Here is an 18167-nt window from a genome sequence, read left to right as displayed (position 1 = left end):
ATACAGAGAAACCCTGTCTCAAAAAAACAAAACAAAACAAAAACAAAAAAACAAAAAAAGAAAGGGTGGGTCTTGATAGCGGTGCCCTTCAGAGATTTCTGCGGGCGGTGATCCCAGTGCACAGGTGGGTGTTCCCAGCTCCCAGGAACAAGTATTTCTATCGTTTTTCTTCCTCCCCATGGTCATTGAGAGCTCATATTCCATTTCACACATGGGAAAGACAAGCCTTGGAACTATGAGGTCACTAATGCAATTCTCCACTGCCTGTTCACTTGTGGAACCAAGCTGTGGTCTTAGGTCACCTGGCTCCATAGTTGACTGCTCTTGGACCCCACTCCCCACCATCTCTCCTTTCTCAGCCATCTTCTGCAACCCTTTTCCCACCCCAGTTGCTGTGGAAGGCCAAAGACGGACTTGGGGAGCAGGATCTTGCCATCCGCTGATGCCCTCGATCTAGGTCTAGCTCTCAGGAGAGCAAAGCTTTTGCCAATGCTTGGAATGTCCCTGGCATGTGGAGGGAGGCCGAGGGGACCCAGGGCCACCGGACCGAAGCGTCAGCACTTCGGAGAGCGCCGGGGCGGGGCGGGGAGGGGGCGGGGCCACAAGACCCCAGCCGGCCCGGGGGCGCGCGCGGGGCGCTCTCGCCGGGGCCGCAGGCAAAGCGGCGCGCTGTCCGGAGCCGCGCCCGCCCCAGCTCAGTCCGAACCCCGCGGCGGCGGCGGCCTCCTCCACGCGCCTCCGCTGCCGCCGCCGCCGCCGCCGCCGCCGCTGCCGCCGCCTCCCGCGCCGCTCTCCGCCCGGATGGCCAGGGCTGCGCCCCGGAATGGCGGACCGAGAGAGCGGCCTGGGCGGGGGCGCCGCGTCCCCACCGGCCGCTTCCCCATTCCTGGGACTGCACATCGCGTCGCCTCCCAATTTCAGGTAAGGATCGAGGCCCGGAACCTCGGGATCCTTGGAGACCCTGAGGGCGGCGTCCTTTCCCAGCCGAGCCCCCAGCCCCCACAACCTCCAGTCCAGGTTGGTGGCCACCGCGTGGCCCCCCGCAGCTCCTTCTGCCATTCCGTGTCATGGGGTGGGGTGCTCGAGGTGGATCTGGGGCAGGAACCTGGGAGGTCGCCTTTCCCCTCCACCTTGGCGCTGAGAGTGGGTCTGGGGTTTGAATGGAATTCCCGGTGCAGCAACCCGCCCAGACTTTATCCTGCCGCGTTCAAGGTGTCTAACGCAAGGTGGAAGTAGGCTAAGGGGTTGGGGGCCCAGAGGCCCCAATTCAAAACCCTTGGTCCTTTAAGAAGAGTCGTGAACCCCTCTCCCAGCTAGCTTGGCCAGATGGGTCAGATTGCTAGGCGATCTTGGACAGGGTCTTCTGAATTTGGTCAGCTCCCTGGTCAGTTGTATCTCAGGACAAGTGCAGAAGGATTGGCCTCAACCAGTGAAACCCAACTTGCTTGAGGGAGGGGAATCTGCCTGTGGATATCCAGGGATACTGTTGGGGGGTCCCTACTGTGTAAAGACTCAGGACACCGAACTGAGCTCCTCTTTGACCCACCCCTCCATCTGATGTTAGACCAGGTGAATGAATTTCAGAGATGTAAGGCGTGATTGTTGAACCGGTGACTGTCCTCTCTTCACCTTTTCACACACACACACTCACACACACACACACACACAGAGAGAGAGAGAGAGAGAGAGAGAGAGAGAGAGAGAGAGAGAGAGAGAGAGAGGGTGACGAAGAAGAGAAGGGTGTCACTGCTCCAGAATCTAGAAGCTGAGACATACCTCATTGTTTCCTGTCAGGAGCAGGCGCCTTTCTCTCTCCTGGGACCCTTGCTCCAGCCAGGCCCCAGCTGGGCTCTGGCGCCAAGTTGTCATCTCTTGAAGGGGTCTCTAGCTCCCAGGTCCTCAGGTGGGCACACACACACACACACACACACACACACACGGGATCTTAAATGGTATGATCAGGCCCTGAATCCTCCAAGGAGGCCCTAAACCCAGCTGAGAGAACCAGAAGGAGGGGGCCAGAGGATGGTTCCAAACCTGAGGAAAGCCTCCAGGCTAATGCTTCAGATTCTCCCTGGCAGGTCAGGCCTTTGCAGGGGAAGAGAATTAGCTGTGAGGGACAGAGGTTCGAATCCTGTTTCCACTGCTTCCTCGCTGCCTGATCCAAGCGTGCTTTTGTCTTTGGTCTCATCTGTGGAGTGGGCTAATTAATATTGATTCCCACCTGGGAAGGAGACAGTATGCACCAAGTCACTGTTCAACAGGTAGCCGGCCACACTGGCAGAAATCTGTACAGCTTGTTTCTGTCAAAGTGTTTCTCTAGGGTAGTTCACTGAACCTTCACAACCACCCTGAGGGCCCACCCTCATCTGCCCTTTGCTGAGCTGAGGCGATGGAAGATAAGGAAGGCAAAGGGGCTAGCCTAGGAACCACAGAAATATCTGACTGGAAGGTCAGGACTGGAACCTGAAAGCAGGTCTCAGCCTGCTCTGTCCCCTCTCCCTATAGGCCCTATCTCTGGCCCAGGGTAGGCTCACACCCTATTCTGGCAGGAAATTGTTTATCATGCAGGCCCGAGAAGCCAAGATGAAGGCTACTAGCCAGGGAATGTGTGGCCAACTCTGGGCTATGTAGAGCGGGGGCAACAGTTTAGCAAAAGGCTGAGTGAGGAGTGGGCTGGCCTGCAGGACACTGTGCCCTAGCTGTGAGACAAAGCGGGCTTTGGAGATAACACTGGGCAGTGGGGCCTTGCATGGCCTAGTGCCTACTTCAACAACCCCCACTGCCCTTTCTCTTGTCCTGCTTCAGCAGCCACTGGTCTGGCTCCATTTAACCCTGAGCTGCGATGCCCATCTTATGACTCTTTGGTTGGGCTGTGGGTTCAACTGTTGTTTTTTGTTTTGTTTGTTTTTCGAGACAGGGTTTCTCTGTGTAGCCCTGGCTATCCTGGAACTCACTCTGTAGACCAGGCTGGCCTCGAACTCAGAAATCCGCCTGCCTCTGCCTCCCGAGTGCTGGGATTAAAGGTGTGTGCCACCATGCTCGGCTGGTTCAACTGTTCTTAAAGCTGTGTACTCCACCACTACTGCGTACTTAAGCCCTTTGGGTCCTTGTTTTTCCTTCAGTGTGTGTGTGTGTGTGTGTGTGTGTGTGTGTGTGTGTGATTTCTACTCTGAGCTTCTAGGATGTGTAAGCAGTCTGTGTCAGTGCTTTGCTCTCTGCACGACTCAGTCCAGAACAGGTGCTCAGCAGTGCTGGTTTACTACGGCTGAAGGGTGGACGCACGGGGCCATTTCTCCTGGAGAACAGAGTACTGGGAAGCACCGTGCTGAGAACCTCATGGGTCCAAGCGTGTGTGCTGCTGTAACCATGTGAACGGGTCAGTACTACCACTGCTTTCAGAGAAGGGAACCAAGGCATAGAGCCATCAGTAGCGGAGCTGATGCAAACCAAGAAATTTCAGCTCTGCTACCAAGAGAGCGAGCCCTGGGATCCTGGGGTGCACCTTTGGAGGGGTGAGCATGTGTGGCCTCGAGAGACGGGAGTGTCTGTTGGAAGCTGATTTAAATGAGTATGTGCTGGGTGGATTTCTGACTATGGAAATCTTCCATCTGGTCCCTAGTGGTATATCTATCTGCATGTAGGGTGGAGTGAGGACTTTTCCTTTTCCAATTTACCTGTTTAGGTACCATTTGGCTTCTTATTTTTGGATTAGCATGTGTGTATAAGTTACTGAGTTACTTACAGCATAGCGAAAGGATATTTTTAACTCATCCATGTTTTTCATCAAGAAATCTCTAGGGGAGGGGATTTAGCGCATTGCACAATGGATCCGTTGACCCTGGGTGTGTGGGATGAAGGGCTGGAACAAAGGAGAGTCATCCCAAGTGGAAGGGTCAGCAGGACAAAGGAGTATTCATGGGAAGCAATATGAACAGCCTGCTGTAAGTCTATGCCCAAGAGTCCTGGAAAGGGGAGACCTCAGAGAATGTCAACTTGTCAGGGTTGGGGGATGGATGCTAAGTGCTTGCCTGGTGTGTTGGAGGGCCTAGGTTACACTGTGGAAGAAAACAAAACAGAAACAGAAAAATGGCCCAGTAAATATCTCTTATGCAGAAACATGAAGGGGCAGTGACTTCCCCAAGAACACACAGCAAGTTAATAATAAAGTTGGGATGGAGCCAGGACCCAGATGGAAACCTGGATGATGTCAGATGACCCTACAGTGCTGCCTCTGCACAAGAGGCACTCACCTCAGAGCAGAGCCTCATTTACAGCTTTACAGAGCCATAGGCATTGCTCATCAAACAAACCTTTTGCTGGGCTCATCAGGAGGAGCAGTATGCAGAGGTCCTGACATGAGTCTGACCCCCATGCAGGTGACAATGTAGAGGTAGACAGTGTCTTCCCACATAGGCCGAGTGTGGTGGTCATGCAGGTACAGGTCCCACAGGGAAAAGTCAAGCAATCCTCACAGAGGGGGAAGGTTCACAGAGAAGGACAGGCTAGGGAACAGGCAAATAGGCAGGATGACACCTGTTTGGCAGTGTGAAGGGCAGAGTTGTGCAGTGGGTGGTGTCCTGGGGTCAGACAGGGGACTGCCAGCAGCTGGTGGATGGTGTGAGCTCACTCTGGCTGCTGAGCAGAGTGGATGGGGAGGCAGGGAGACTTGTGGTGGGACCATCCATCCTGCCCATTCTGCAGACAGGTGAGAAGGCATGGGTTCAGGATAGGAGATGGTTAGGGGACGGGGCAGACCAGGTCTTCCCGCTGGTCTGAGGATAAAGAAGATGCAGTAGTGACAAACCAGGGTGGTGCCTGGGCTCCTGGGGACATGAGAGGGGAGTCAGGCAGCAGGGTTAGCACCTTAGTGCTTGCCGGATTTCAGATTGGTGATCTTTGCTGATGGAGCTGCTGTAGTCAGGTGAGCAGTTGGTTTCGGCAGGGAGCAGGTGGGAAGTGTTCGAACCATGGTTCTGGGTGTGTCACTGTTCAGAGGAGACTACCGTCACCTTAGGAGGAACCTAGGACCTGGTGAGGATAAGATAGGATAGGAAGCAGAATGACAGTTGTTGCCTCTGGCCTAGCTGGTGAGCCTGTGGCATAGAGCAGAGGAGCTGGCTAGCCTGCAAGCCTCACACAGCCCAGCCATAGCCTGGGAAGGAGGTCTACCCCAGCCACCTAGCATCAGCCGTCACCTGGGTATCTGGATCCCTGGGAAATGGCACAACCTAATTCTGCCTTGGGGACTAAGGTTCCTATAAATTGTATCACTGCTCCCATCCCCACTCAGGGGTCTTATCCATTCTAGAATGTCAACTTTGTCCCCTGGCCCTGCTCATAGTCATGTCCAACTCTGGAAAACTCTCCTGGGTGCTGGCTGTGTTCTGTTCCTGGACTCGTAAGTAAGGGCCACACTGCTCCTATCCTCACCAGGCAGCTGAGGTTTCTAGCATCTGACAGGAGCTCATTAGTGGCTGCATGTAAATAGCTTTCATGGGTTGGAATGAGTTTAGAAGACTGAGGCCAGCCGGACAGTAGAGAGACTAGAGAGAAGAGTCTGCGGCTAGGTTTTGGGAACCAGAACCAGAAGTTTGCCCAGTAAAGCAAGGTTTCACCCATCACACAACTGCCTGTCCACGTGGGTCTTCTCGGGGAAGCCGTGGGTCCTTCAGTTTGCCTCCTTCACCCCCACCCCTGCCTTTGATAGAACAAGGTCTCACGTCATCCAGACTGGCCTGGAACTTACTGTGTAATTAATAGGACCTTGCATTCTTGATCCCCTTGTTGCCGTCCCCCAAATGGTTGGGTCACAGAAACCTCTTTGCGTGCACTCAGTGGATGGAGCTGTCTCCAGTCCCGGCTTGCCCTTTTGCTTACTTTATTGGTTGTCATTTTCCACATTCAGTTCATTCCAGAAGACACATAAGCTGTCTATTCAGTGGAATTCCAGACCCCACACTTCCCATCTGGCCCTGAGCTTGACTCTCCCACCTGGCTCTAGCAACCCAGTTCTAGCTTGGTGCCTAAAGAGTCCCACAAATTGGGTCAGCAGTACCACCCCCATGCAACATTGTGCACATTTCTGTGTAGAAGAGATTTCTACAGGTGGAATTGTCCGATTTCGAGGGGCTGAGTCACCCACTATTCAAGTTGGGTCCTTACCAACTTGAAGTTCAGGTTGGTATTCAAAAGGGAACTTACCTAAAACATTATCAAGTCGAAAATACAGAAGGAAGCATACAGGGATGCTGTAGTTTGTTCAACACTGACAACTCTTACTGGTGGGACCTTACCTGGTGAAGGGCATTATCGGCCAGATGCCCTTGGGCTGGGGCACACCATGGGCCTTACAACCCAAAGGGGGAACTAGAGTTATTCTATAACTACAACTAGGAGGGGCTAAGAGCCACCAGAAAGGTGGGGTGCCCTGTCCTTCTAAGTCAGAGGAGCCCAGGGGCTGGTGGAGCAGGAGGCTAGACAATGGCGTACTCTCAGGACCTCTTGGAAGCCAGCTCTGTAAGATTTAGGACTGTAAGGACAGGCTGGACCCCTGGATCTCAAGTGCTCCATCACAGGAAGGCCACAGTGCACCATAGCTAGACAAGAAGCTGGAAATCGAAGGCTCAAATGTGGCTTCTGACAGTCCATACCTGGCTTCCGTCGGCCTGACTCAGTGATGGCCTGGTGCTGTGTTTGGCCCTCACTTCCTGTGTGTGACCGTCTGTCTGTCTCTGCCTGTTCCTCGAGGAGGTGAGGGAAGCTGGAACTGCTGTGGGGAGGGATGCAAAGACAAGGGGACCGAGGCAGCAGGGCAGCGTGAAACAAATGAGAATACCTGGAGCAGGTTCAACAGAACCCAGCCCAGGCCTGGGCAGGGTGGGGAGTGTGGGGTGTGCTCATAGCCAGAGCCTGAGCAAGGTCTTGCTGGAGACCAGCACTTCAAGAGGGTGTCTACTGCAGAAAGACAGACATCAGAGTCAGGCTGGCCTCCAGGGATATAGGGTCACCAAACATGACTATGCTGTGTGTCTACCCAACATGGGCAAGCAGGGCTGATGGGTGCAATCCTACTGCTCTGAGAGGTTACCCAAGGCACAACCCCTAGGAAGAGGCTGCCGCCTTGCCAGGCTGTGTGGTTCTCCTGTACCACCTCCCAGGCCAGAGCTCAGATTTCCAAGAAAATGTCTTGTATGAGGTCAGGAGAACACCCTCTCCCCCCTAACCCCGCCCCTCCAGCTTCCCACCCCTGAACATGAGATGCAAGTTCCTTTCCCTTCAGCAAGTGTCTCTTGGTTCTGCCCAGGAGATCTAGCCCATGGTGGCTAGGGGAGAGTGGGTGACAGCAGAGGTGAGCCCTTGGCCAGTCCTGCCCCCTCCTTGGTAGTGACCTCCTCTGTCCTGTATAATTCAGATGCTCCATCTTATCCTGGGGTAGCCGGGAGGAAGGGAACTGAGGTTTATAATATGTATGCCTGAGCCTTAGGGCACCTCATCTGTGAGATGACCCAGAGCCCGATTCAGGGAGATAATGGCATGTAGCAGGGTTGGAAGAAGCTGGTCCAGTTCCTGCACTCACCACATCACCTTGCCTACCAGCCTCAGTCTCTGGCCCCCCTGTGGCCCCATGGGCTGGTGGCAGCTTGGAAGAAGAGTGAGGGTCTGCTCTTAGCTCCAGACCTGACACGGTGTCATCCTGCCCCCCTCCCCACTTAGGAGAAGCACCCCAAGTTAGATGGGGTTAAGGACACCAAGGGTTTTAAGTGGATGAAATGTGTCATCCCCTGATACTTGTTTCATGGGTGAGTTCGGGAGGGAGAGACAGTAAGACAGTAAGAACCTTCCTTGCCCTCAAGGGAGCTAAGGGTTAATGGAAGGCTCCTAACCAGAGAGCCCTTCTCATCTTTGCCCAGTTAACCTAGTGCCCTCATCTGCTCTGGCCCCACTCAGACCTGTTGTTCAGAGGACTGGCTTATCAGACCATGCTGAGAGGACATAGACACACAGACACATCTTGCAGCCATGCAGAATCCTGAAGCCCCACTGTAAACCCTTCAGTCTGAGGAAGGGCGGAGGCTGAGGTTGTCCTGAGGCCACACCTGGCGTGGGTCTACTGGCATGCAGTGTGTGTCTGACACCTGCATCAGCTCTGCCCTCCGAGAGCTAGGAGCTAGGAAGGGAGAAGGACAGATGATGAGAGAGGTGCACCCCACCCAGCTTTGTAGCCAGGATGGGTAGGACATCTCTGTTGGATCCAACCAGAGGACGACACCAGAGAGGGCTAGGAGAGCTTCCTGAAGGAAGGCTTCTCTGAGCACTGTTGGGGCCCAGTGCCCACCCTTGGGAGGCAAGGCTCAGTAAACACACAAGACTGGAGTCTTCTTCCCCTTGCAGACTGGAGGGCTTTTGAGTGAGGAGAGGCAGGATGGTGGTGTCCCTTAAGATGTTGTCTCATGGCCACAGGAGGGATCAGAGAGGCCTAAAGGGAGACTGAGGCTGGCAGGCAAGGTGGTGTGGTGAATGCAGGAACTGGACCAGGGTGTGGCAATAAGGAGACAGGTGTGTGCAGACGCCAGCAGAGCTGGGGGCATCTGAGGACACTCCCAGAGAAGATGCCCAGTGGGATCCAGGAACTGCCTTGCTGTCTGGGTCCCAGACCTTACAGGCAGGCTGCATTTAACGTTAGCCACAGGGCCAGGAGGCCAGACTGAGGATGGTGCTCTGGCCTCTGGACCAGCCCCCTTGCCACTTCCGTACCAGCTGGTAGCCACACCCCCATACCTGGGAACCTGCTACCTTTGAGGTCTTAATTTTCCAGGGCAGTTGTCACTAGGGACATCCATGTTCAGTCAAAGTCATTTCCAAATGACTCCCGACCCTGCTCTAAAGACGTGCAAACTCTAGTGGTACTCATTGCTGTTTCCCTGCGCATCCTTCCAGTGAGCGCCAATCCCAGACCCAACCGTCCTGGCCCTGGGCTTGCAGAAGCCTCGCCGAGGCGGTGTGGAGGCGGAGCCTGTGTCTGTGTGGAATCAGGTGTCCCTTCTTAGGGCCCTTCGGGAACCCCCTCCATCTTCCCATTTGGCACCCTGAGTGTGTCGCTGGCCCTTTAAAGCAGATCAGGGTCTGGCGTTGAGGGGAAAAAAAAAGTACCAGATTTCTGCTGTCTGCTTACATGCCTGGCCTTGGGAGGGAAGGGGGGGTCACTCCAGCCCCCAATAGGGGCACTGGAAGGGCAGGTGGAGCCAGTAGCATTGATTGCAGTAACCTGATCCCGCGGGGGAGGCGACGACATCGTTGCGTGTCGGGCTGCCAAGGGAGGAAGCTGCCCGCATCTGAGGGTTGGGCCAGGAAGAGTTGGGGCTGGGGCCTGGGTCGGCAGCTGCGGCCTCCTCTCTGGCCCATCTATTTTTAATGAGCTCCCCAGGCTTCTGCAGCCGGCCGGATGCAGAAAGGCAGGCCCAGTTGGTGGAGGCCAGAAGTCCCAGCCCTGCCTTGAGCTCTGGCCCCCCTACCCTTCTGGGCATGAGAGGGCAGCCCTGGAGCCCCGCAGCCCCCTGGCCGGGCAGGGCTCTCCATGCAGCTGGTACTGAAGATGGATTCGAGCCCAGACAATGACAGCTGGTTGGAGGATCAGTGGGAGCACTGGTAGGGTCCTGGGGCCTGGCCTCGTGGGGGAAGGGCGAGTCGGGAGGCACTCCTCGGAGCTCAGGGGCCCTGTTTAGACTGAGTGAGGTAAAAGGCAGAGGTGTGAGCCTTCTAGGCATCCCTGGGAGCTACACCCTGTCCTTCCTCTCCTGGGTGACCTTGGATGAGCTTGTATGCCTCTGCTATGTACCTAACCTTCTGGTCTCTGGGAAAAGGCCCAGGCATTCTCTCCAAGTCCCCAGATGTCCCATTTATACTAAGCCAGACAGAATACCAGGGTTAGGGTGAGCCGGTGCAGGGGACAGGCCGGTACCACAGTGGCAGTCTCAGCAGTGCATTCCAAGGTGGGCACACAGGGTAGCCTGGGCTTCTGGAAGCCTGTTAGTGTTCTAGTACCAAGTGTTCTCCCTGACCGCATGTGTCCAGGGTCCTTACAGCAGCCGAAATTGTGTAGTTGAAGAGATGACACCAAGAACGTTAGCAGGGAGTTCCAGGTCCCCTTCACTGTGACCATGGCTCAATGGTGTATATCTTTGTGGATGAGAGAAAGGGGCACCTACTGTGCCCTTCTGGTGGCTCTTTGGGTCTTGATAACTGTGGAGTGCAAAGGTTTCCCTACTCTGGTACCTCTTGGGGTTGACATGGCCTTGGCAGTGCCTTGGCCACGGAGGCCTCTCTCCAATAGAGCCAAAACTCTGCACAGTTGGGCCTTCTAGGACTGCCTTCTGGTTGGCAGCAGGATGGAGAGCTCCCAGCCGGCGAGGCTGGAGAAACCTGGAGCTACCTCCTCCGCCACCCTAGGTGGAATGCCTTTTGGCTCCAACCCCAAATCCTTCTCCTGCCACTGTGCTGACAGACTGAGTCCTTCATCTGGGAGCTGCTACCTGGCTCCCAGTGTCTTCCCCTGAGAAGAGGGAGATGCCAGCAGGCTTAGACGGGGCGATGGCCCCCTGGGTTGTAACTTTGGTGTCTGTCCTCGCCAGGCTCACCCATGACATCAGCCTGGAGGAGTTTGAGGATGAAGACCTTTCGGAGATCACCGACGAGTGCGGCATCAGCCTGCAGTGCAAAGACACCCTGTCTCTCCGGGTAAGGGCTGGGAGGAGGGGGACAAGGATGAGGGGACCCCAATATTTACAAAGGAGTGTGTGTGGCACTCCTAGGAAGTGAAATAACAATATAGGAAGCATCTGGTATAATGTTTGACACATCTTGTGTGCTCAATCCGAAATCTTCATTTAATATTTTGTATCATTTTGCTGGTGAGAAAGCCAGAAGCAGCTCCTTCAGTTGCTCACAGGGAGAGAGAATGGAGGAGGCTTGAGACATAGGACAGTGGCAGTGAGGGCCAGAGTGAAGGGAAGGGCCTCTCAGGAGCGTCTTGGCAGAGGGCCTGCAGGGTGGAGCCTGGTGGACTCTGCAGTGCTTTGGGGCAGGAAAGAGGAACCCGGGTGCTGCTGGACTAGCTCCTGTGGCTGCTGCCTCTGCACCACCCTGACCACACCACCAGCCTTTTAGGCTCTCAGTGGCCCTGCAGAAGGCTTGTTCCAGTATTGATATTGCTCGGAGCCCCTGGGTTTCACCATAGTGACAGACTCTCTCCTGTCTTCATATCTGAGTGCCAGGGTACCCAGGATACATGGGGATCCCCACTCTGTTGTCAGAACACAAAGCAGGGACCTACTTGCAGGATACAGAAGGCAACTGTACAGGGTTCAGTATCAGAAGCCAAAACTTCATCTATAGCAGGTAGTTGAGGAGCTAGATATGGCCTTTTGATGGCTGTGGTGTGAGCCAGGGGAGGGCATTTGTCTTAGTGGTGCCCTCCCAGTATCCCTAGCACTTTTAGAAACTTCTAGGCAAAGGAAAGCAAGCTGGGAAGATGACTTTATGGTTCCCACACCAAATCCTTCACTCTCTTACCAGGCCAGCAAGGATAGAGGCAGAAGCTATTTCTGGGCTTGGGCAGTGGTCCCAGAGCTAGGTCATGACTTCCCTAAGGTCCTATACCTGCTCTGGACTTTGAAACCACTGTCATATGTAGGGCTGCAGAAGGTCTTCTGCAATTAGCCAGAACTCCCTCCACTCCTTGTAGTTCTAGACTAACTAGGGTGATCTCCTGGTGGGAGTCTAGTCAAAGGCTCAGCGGCTTTAACACATGTTTCGCCGTGTCTTCTCCTCTCTGGTAACCGGGAGGACAGTAGTATAGGCCCAGTCAACTCTTGAGGGTTGAAAAAAAAAAAAAAAAAAAAAAAAAAATCAGAGGATCTGTCCAAGGTGCCAGGAGTTAGAGAGGCAGCAGCATTGGAAGTAGCACGTAGTTCAAGACTGGGGATGTGTTCTGGTTAGGGCTCCCTTTAAAGTTTCCCTTCGGGTTCGCACTGCGGTCTTCCTCACCTGGCTGACATGCACTTTTCCCAGTTTGCTTCAGTGACCCCTTCAAATGCCAGTTGTCTCACTCATCCCTATTGGGGCAGGAATTCCTGGGCGACCCCTAGGTCTCCATGGCAACAGTGGTGATTTCACTCTGGGCTCGGCTTACAACCCGGGTGAGGTCACTGGCCGTTACCAAGGGAACGGAAGGGTGCAAGGAATCTGGAGGGGGGAACCGTGGGAGAGGAGAGGCGTGGGCGGTTCTCTTTGCTAGCTGGCGTAGGGATGCGGCCTCCGCGTGGGAGGAGGGGTGGCGGACGGGAGAGGCCCAGTGCTTCTGTCTCCGCCTGGCTCCCAGTGTTTCTCCCCTTGCGGCCGCAGAATGGACTCTTCCGATTGGGAGGCGGGACACAGAGGCATCAGACCCACCCCTCCTGTGAGACCCCTCCCCCGCTCACAAGGCCCCTCCCCTGACTCCCCTCCGTCCGCGCTGTGCAGCCCCCGCGCGCCGGGCTGCTGTCTGCGGGTAGCAGCGGCAGCGCGGGGAGCCGGCTGCAGGCGGAGATGCTGCAGATGGACCTGATCGACGCGGCAGGTGACACTCCGGGCGCCGAGGACGATGAGGAGGAGGACGACGACGAGCTCGCTGCCCAACGACCAGGAGTGGGGCCTCCCAAAGCGGAGTCCGGCCAGGATCCGGCGCCTCGCAGCCAGGGCCAGGGCCCGGGCACAGGCAGCGGAGACACCTACCGACCCAAGAGGCCTACCACGCTCAACCTTTTCCCGCAGGTGCCACGGTCTCAGGTGAGCAACCCTGGGCAGAGAGAGGGGGCGGTGCCCTGGGTGGGCCGGAAAGATGGAGGGACGTGGGCCTGTTGGTGATGCCGGGGAGGGACAGGCTTTCTGCAGGGAAGGATAGAGGAAGGGCTTGAAGAGGGACAGGAAAGTCTGTCCTGAGAGGGACTGAATCCAGCTGTCTGGGTATGGAGCCTGCACTGCTAGGGATTTGTGTAGGGAGAGTTGCAGAGAACTAACAAAGGAGTTGAGGTCCTGCAGTTAGGTCCTCTTTGGGTTAGTGCATCTGGGAAGGTTGAGGCAGCAGGAGGGCCTGGGGAAAAAGAGCCTCTGAAATGAGATGAAGGTGGGGAAGGGAATTCAGGGTCTGTCTCCAGTTGGACATTTCAGCAGCTGGACATTCCAGAAGGCAGCAATAGAGATGGGGTGGGGGTGGAATTGCTTGGCTGAGTTGGGGGGCCTAGGGCCCCTTGCTGGTGGCTGGATGCCAAAGAGGGCTGCCTCGACCCATTGTCTTACAGGCCTAGTCAGGAGAGATACTGGGAGGGAAAAAGCTGGGGAGGTAGGGCTGCTGATGGATGGTGCAGGGGCTGCAAGGAAGGGGTTGGTCCCTTTCCCAGTATCCTCTGGCATGGCTTCTGGCAGCCCAGCTCATCAATGGTGTATGTTGCTTATGGCATTCCCTGGGGAGGGAGCCCAAGTTGTGTGTGGAGAGCCTTGTGCAGGGGCACTGTTCAGGGTCTCAGGAGGCTGAGAATGTGGGATTCGTGAGCATCCTGGGAGATGCAGGAAGGAGGGCTGCTGATACTACATCTGTCATTCCTCAGTCACATGGTTCAAAGTGGGGGTGAGTGTTCTGGAGTCATGGTTTGAATGACTCACCCAGGCCCACAGGCAACTCCCAGGGAGACCCTTCCTTGTGCCAGGATGTCCTTGCCACTTTGCTAGACCCCAACTTTCTGAGCTCGAAGACAGGGAGTCAGTCGCCAGGTTCTTCGCCAGGGTTGGGTTTGTGCATGGGAACATGTTTCCTGTCAGTGTCTGGGCTGCTCTCCTGGGAGCTGTGCTTCTTCCTCCAACATCTGCTACTCAGCACCCACACTGGCCAGCACCACTGCATCTCTTGAGGGTTGTCTCCAAGCCAGCAGGCCTGTGGGGAGGGTGCTAACTTCCCACCCTGCCTGCCTGCTAGAGGATGGTTGGCAGAAAGGCCTTTGACAAGGCAAGATGGGGTGGGAACAGCCTAGGGATGGCCTGATGGGGGCAGGACCAGGGCCTCCCTGTGCCGGGCACTGCTGACTACTGCTTCTTCATAAGAGCCTTTTGTTCTCTGCACAGGACACGCTGAATAATAACTCTTTAGGCAAAAAGCACAGTTGGCAGGACCGTGTGTCTCGATCATCCTCCCCTCTGAAGACAGGTAAGTCAGGCCTCTCTCCCCAAGCTGGAGACCCAGTAGTCTTCACCTGGCTCACCTGGGCTGAGGTCATCTGGAAGCCAGTGGCTGGCTGCAGAGGACAGTTGGGAAGAGGAGGGGACAGGCATCTGGACAGAGGTTCTGCCCTCAGCACCCACCTGCCTGTCCTCCAGGAGAGCAGACCCCTCCACATGAACACATCTGCTTGAGTGATGAGCTGCCACCCCAGGGCAGTCCTGTTCCCACCCAGGACCGCGGCACTTCCACCGACAGCCCTTGTCGCCGAAGTGCAGCCACCCAGATGGCACCTCCAAGTGGTCCCCCTGCCACTGCGCCTGGTGGCCGGGGCCACTCCCATCGAGACCGAATCCACTACCAGGCAGATGTGCGGCTCGAGGCAACTGAGGAGATCTACCTGACCCCAGTGCAGAGGCCCCCAGACCCTGCAGAACCCACCTCCACCTTCATGCCACCCACGGAGAGCCGGATGTCAGTTAGCTCGGATCCAGACCCTGCCGCTTACTCTGTAACTGCAGGGCGGCCGCACCCCTCCATCAGTGAAGAGGATGAGGGCTTCGACTGCCTGTCATCCCCAGAGCGAGCTGAGCCGCCAGGTGGAGGGTGGCGGGGAAGTCTTGGGGAGCCACCACCGCCTCCACGGGCCTCACTAAGCTCAGACACCAGCGCACTGTCCTACGACTCGGTCAAGTACACACTGGTGGTGGATGAACATGCCCAGCTTGAGTTGGTGAGCCTGCGGCCGTGCTTTGGAGATTACAGTGACGAAAGCGACTCTGCCACTGTCTATGACAACTGTGCCTCTGCCTCCTCGCCCTACGAGTCAGCCATTGGTGAGGAGTATGAGGAGGCCCCTCAGCCCCGGCCTCCCACCTGCCTCTCAGAGGACTCCACCCCGGATGAGCCTGATGTCCACTTCTCTAAGAAGTTTCTGAATGTCTTCATGAGTGGCCGCTCTCGTTCCTCCAGTGAGTCGGTGAATGGGGGGAGCAGTGTGGGAACCTGAACAGGGCCTCACACACCACATAGTCTGCCTGACAGCAAGACAGAGCTTTCTACCTGCTCCGAGCCACCTCCTCCAAACTATTGCCTTCCCACAGGTGCCGAGTCCTTTGGGCTGTTCTCCTGCGTCATCAATGGGGAGGAGCATGAGCAAACCCATCGGGCTATATTCAGGTGAGGGCTGCCCCCTTCCATGCCTCTGCCAGCTCATCACTGGCATCCCCTCAGCTGCCGGGGAACCATACCCTCTTGTCGGAACTCAGCTTAGTGACAAAGTGCCGAGGTGCTGTGAACTATAGGTGTTAGGACTATACACCTAACCTGGGTAGGGGCCGGAGAGATGCCCACCCTACATAGAACCTATGTACCCTAGGCAAGCTGCTCACTTTCATTTAAATTTCTTAAGGCCTAGGCTCCCTTTCTCCCTGGCCCTGGGTTTTTGGATATGAGTGTCACGCGTTCCTTCGGAGTCTGCACTGTGACGGGCACATGGGTAATCTACAAACGTCAGCGGCTCAGGACCCCAGACTGGGCCTGGCTAAAGTGCTCTGTGAGCAGCACCTTCCTTGCCCTTGGGGACAGGTTTGTGCCTCGGCATGAAGATGAACTTGAGCTGGAAGTGGACGACCCCCTGCTGGTGGAGCTGCAGGCAGAAGACTATTGGTACGAGGCCTATAACATGCGCACCGGAGCCCGTGGGGTCTTCCCTGCCTACTATGCCATTGAGGTCACCAAGGAGCCTGAGCACATGGCAGGTAGTACAACTCCCACAGTCTGGTCTTAACCACCCCTGCCATCTGCTTGCCAACTCGCTGCCAGTGAACACACACCCCAGGTCTTAGCTAGCCAGGGAGAAGAGGAGAGGTCATTTCAGTTCCATTTCACAGTTAGTAAGTGAGGCCCCGCCAAGTCAGGGCCTGTGGGGATGATGGCATCGTCGTCTGAGTCACTCTTCATGCTCCTCTCTGCTTGGCTCAGCTCGGAGACCCTTGCTGATGGCTCTCTTAGACTCCTCCTTGTATGCTTGCTTTCCAGCCCTTGCCAAAAACAGCGACTGGATTGACCAGTTCCGGGTGAAGTTCCTGGGCTCTGTCCAGGTTCCTTATCACAAGGGCAATGATGTCCTCTGTGCTGCTATGCAAAAGGTACCCACGTTTGGATCCATGCTTCTTCCCGGGGGGTCGGGGAGCCTATTCTCAGCCAGCCCACACTATTGGGGAAAAGGATACAGGGATCTGGAGGCTGTGCTGTGACACAGTGAGACAGCTTCCAACAGAAGCCCATCCCTGCACAGATCGCCACCACCCGCCGGCTCACCGTGCACTTTAACCCGCCCTCCAGCTGTGTCCTTGAGATCAGCGTCAGGGGTGTCAAGATAGGCGTCAAAGCCGATGATGCTCTGGAGGCCAAGGTGACTTCCTTCAAGCCTCAGCCTTCTTGCCCCACGGGTGTCTCCTCCCCCTTGGTGTCTTGCCTTCCCACAGATACCGCATTGTCCCTCCTGCCTACTTCCTACCAGCTGACTTCTTGCTTCTCCCATCACTCCTGTAGGGAAATAAATGTAGCCACTTCTTCCAGCTAAAGAACATCTCTTTCTGTGGATACCATCCAAAGAACAACAAGTGAGTACAAGGGGCAGGCAGGAGAGTCCCACTGGACGACATCTTCAGACATGGTGGGTGGGTAGGGCTCAGAATCTTGTCTCACAGATGCCTGCCTTCCACAGATACTTTGGGTTTATCACTAAGCACCCTGCTGACCACCGGTTTGCCTGCCATGTCTTTGTGTCTGAAGATTCCACCAAAGCCCTGGCGGAGTCTGTGGGGTATGTGTTTACGTGTGTGCGTGGCGCCCACGTGCTGTTTTCATGCTCAGTTGTCAGCATCACCCCTGCCCTCTAGTTCTGGAAGCCCCAATCCTGGAAGAGGCTGGGAGGTCCCAAGAAGCTCAGGTTCTGGACCACTCCTTGTTGGTTAGCCACTGGTCCTCTCCCCACTCGGCCCTTTCTCTTTGGGCAGTAACTGCCCAGAGGACAGTTAAGCTGTCCCCAGCCCTGGATCTCCCTTGTGGAGCCTGGGCTGAGGCTCGCGGTCACTCCCGTGTCCCCTACTTGCCAGGCGTGCATTTCAGCAGTTCTACAAGCAGTTTGTGGAGTATACCTGTCCTACAGAAGATATCTACTTGGAGTAGCAGCATCCCCACTCTCTGCAGCCCCTCAGCCCCAAGCCAGTGCGAGGACAGCTGGCTGCTGACAGGATGTGGTACTGCCACGAGAGAATGGGGGAATGAGGGCTGTTGGGTCGGGGGGGCCGGGGTTTGGGGAGAGGCAGATGCAGTTTATTGTAATATATGGGGTTAGATTAATCTATGGAGGACAGTACAGGCTCTCTGGGAACTGGGGAAGGGTGGGGCTGGGGGGTGGGGGTCAGGCCCCTGGCCACAGAGGGATCCCCTAGGAACAGAGGCACTGTCCCATGCTAGGGGCCCTGGCTTTCTGGCTCTTGGCTCCTGCCTTGACAAAGCCCATGCCACCTGGAAGTGTCCAGCTTCCCTTGTCCCCACCTTGACCGGAGCCCTGAGCTCAGGCTGAGCCCACGCACCTCCAAAGGACTTTCCAGTAAGGAAATGGCAACGTGTGACCGTGGAGACCCTGTTCTCATCTGTGGGGCCTCTCTGGGCAGCTCCAACCTCCAGTCTGGCTAGCACGCAGGTCCTCGCAAGGTTGTATGTGCAAGGAGAGGGCCATAAGCAAGCCCCGTCTGCCAGGAAAAGGAGGCCTCTCAGCTGGCCCCAGCCAGCCGGTCACTGTCTTGTCACCTGGCTACTATTAAAGTGCCATTTCTTGTCTGGACCAGAGTGGGTGTATTTACTTGGACGGACCCCTGCTGGGCCTTCTTGCGCCACACAGGCTATG

General features: G+C 55.9%; 1 protein-coding gene across 2 annotated transcripts; it reads left to right on the top strand.

Annotated features, from left to right (window-relative positions):
* The first annotated feature begins 683 nt into the window (after nucleotides 1-683).
* Mapk8ip1 (mitogen-activated protein kinase 8 interacting protein 1) lies at nucleotides 684-18104 on the top strand. Of its 2 annotated transcripts, none has more exons than XM_029474557.1 (12): nucleotides 684-921; nucleotides 10632-10737; nucleotides 12520-12825; nucleotides 14155-14236; nucleotides 14407-15219; nucleotides 15352-15427; nucleotides 15836-16008; nucleotides 16289-16398; nucleotides 16548-16664; nucleotides 16805-16875; nucleotides 16980-17078; nucleotides 17371-18104. In XM_029474557.1, the coding sequence occupies exons 1-12, from the start codon at nucleotides 824-826 to the stop codon at nucleotides 17441-17443; spliced, it is 2124 nt and encodes a 707-aa protein (XP_029330417.1). In that variant the 5' UTR covers nucleotides 684-823; the 3' UTR covers nucleotides 17444-18104. The 2 variants fall into 2 exon arrangements, with proteins under 2 accessions (XP_029330417.1, XP_021011064.1); XM_021155405.2 differs by lacking the exon at nucleotides 684-921 and adding an exon at nucleotides 9074-9648.
* The last annotated feature ends 63 nt before the right edge of the window (nucleotides 18105-18167 follow it).

Source organism: Mus caroli, chromosome 2 (assembly GCF_900094665.2).
Source record: "Mus caroli chromosome 2, CAROLI_EIJ_v1.1, whole genome shotgun sequence".
In the NCBI taxonomy this organism is placed as follows: Eukaryota; Metazoa; Chordata; class Mammalia; order Rodentia; family Muridae; genus Mus; species Mus caroli.
Note: the sequence above shows the minus strand (reverse complement) of the source record. Positions and strands in the feature narration are given on the sequence as shown.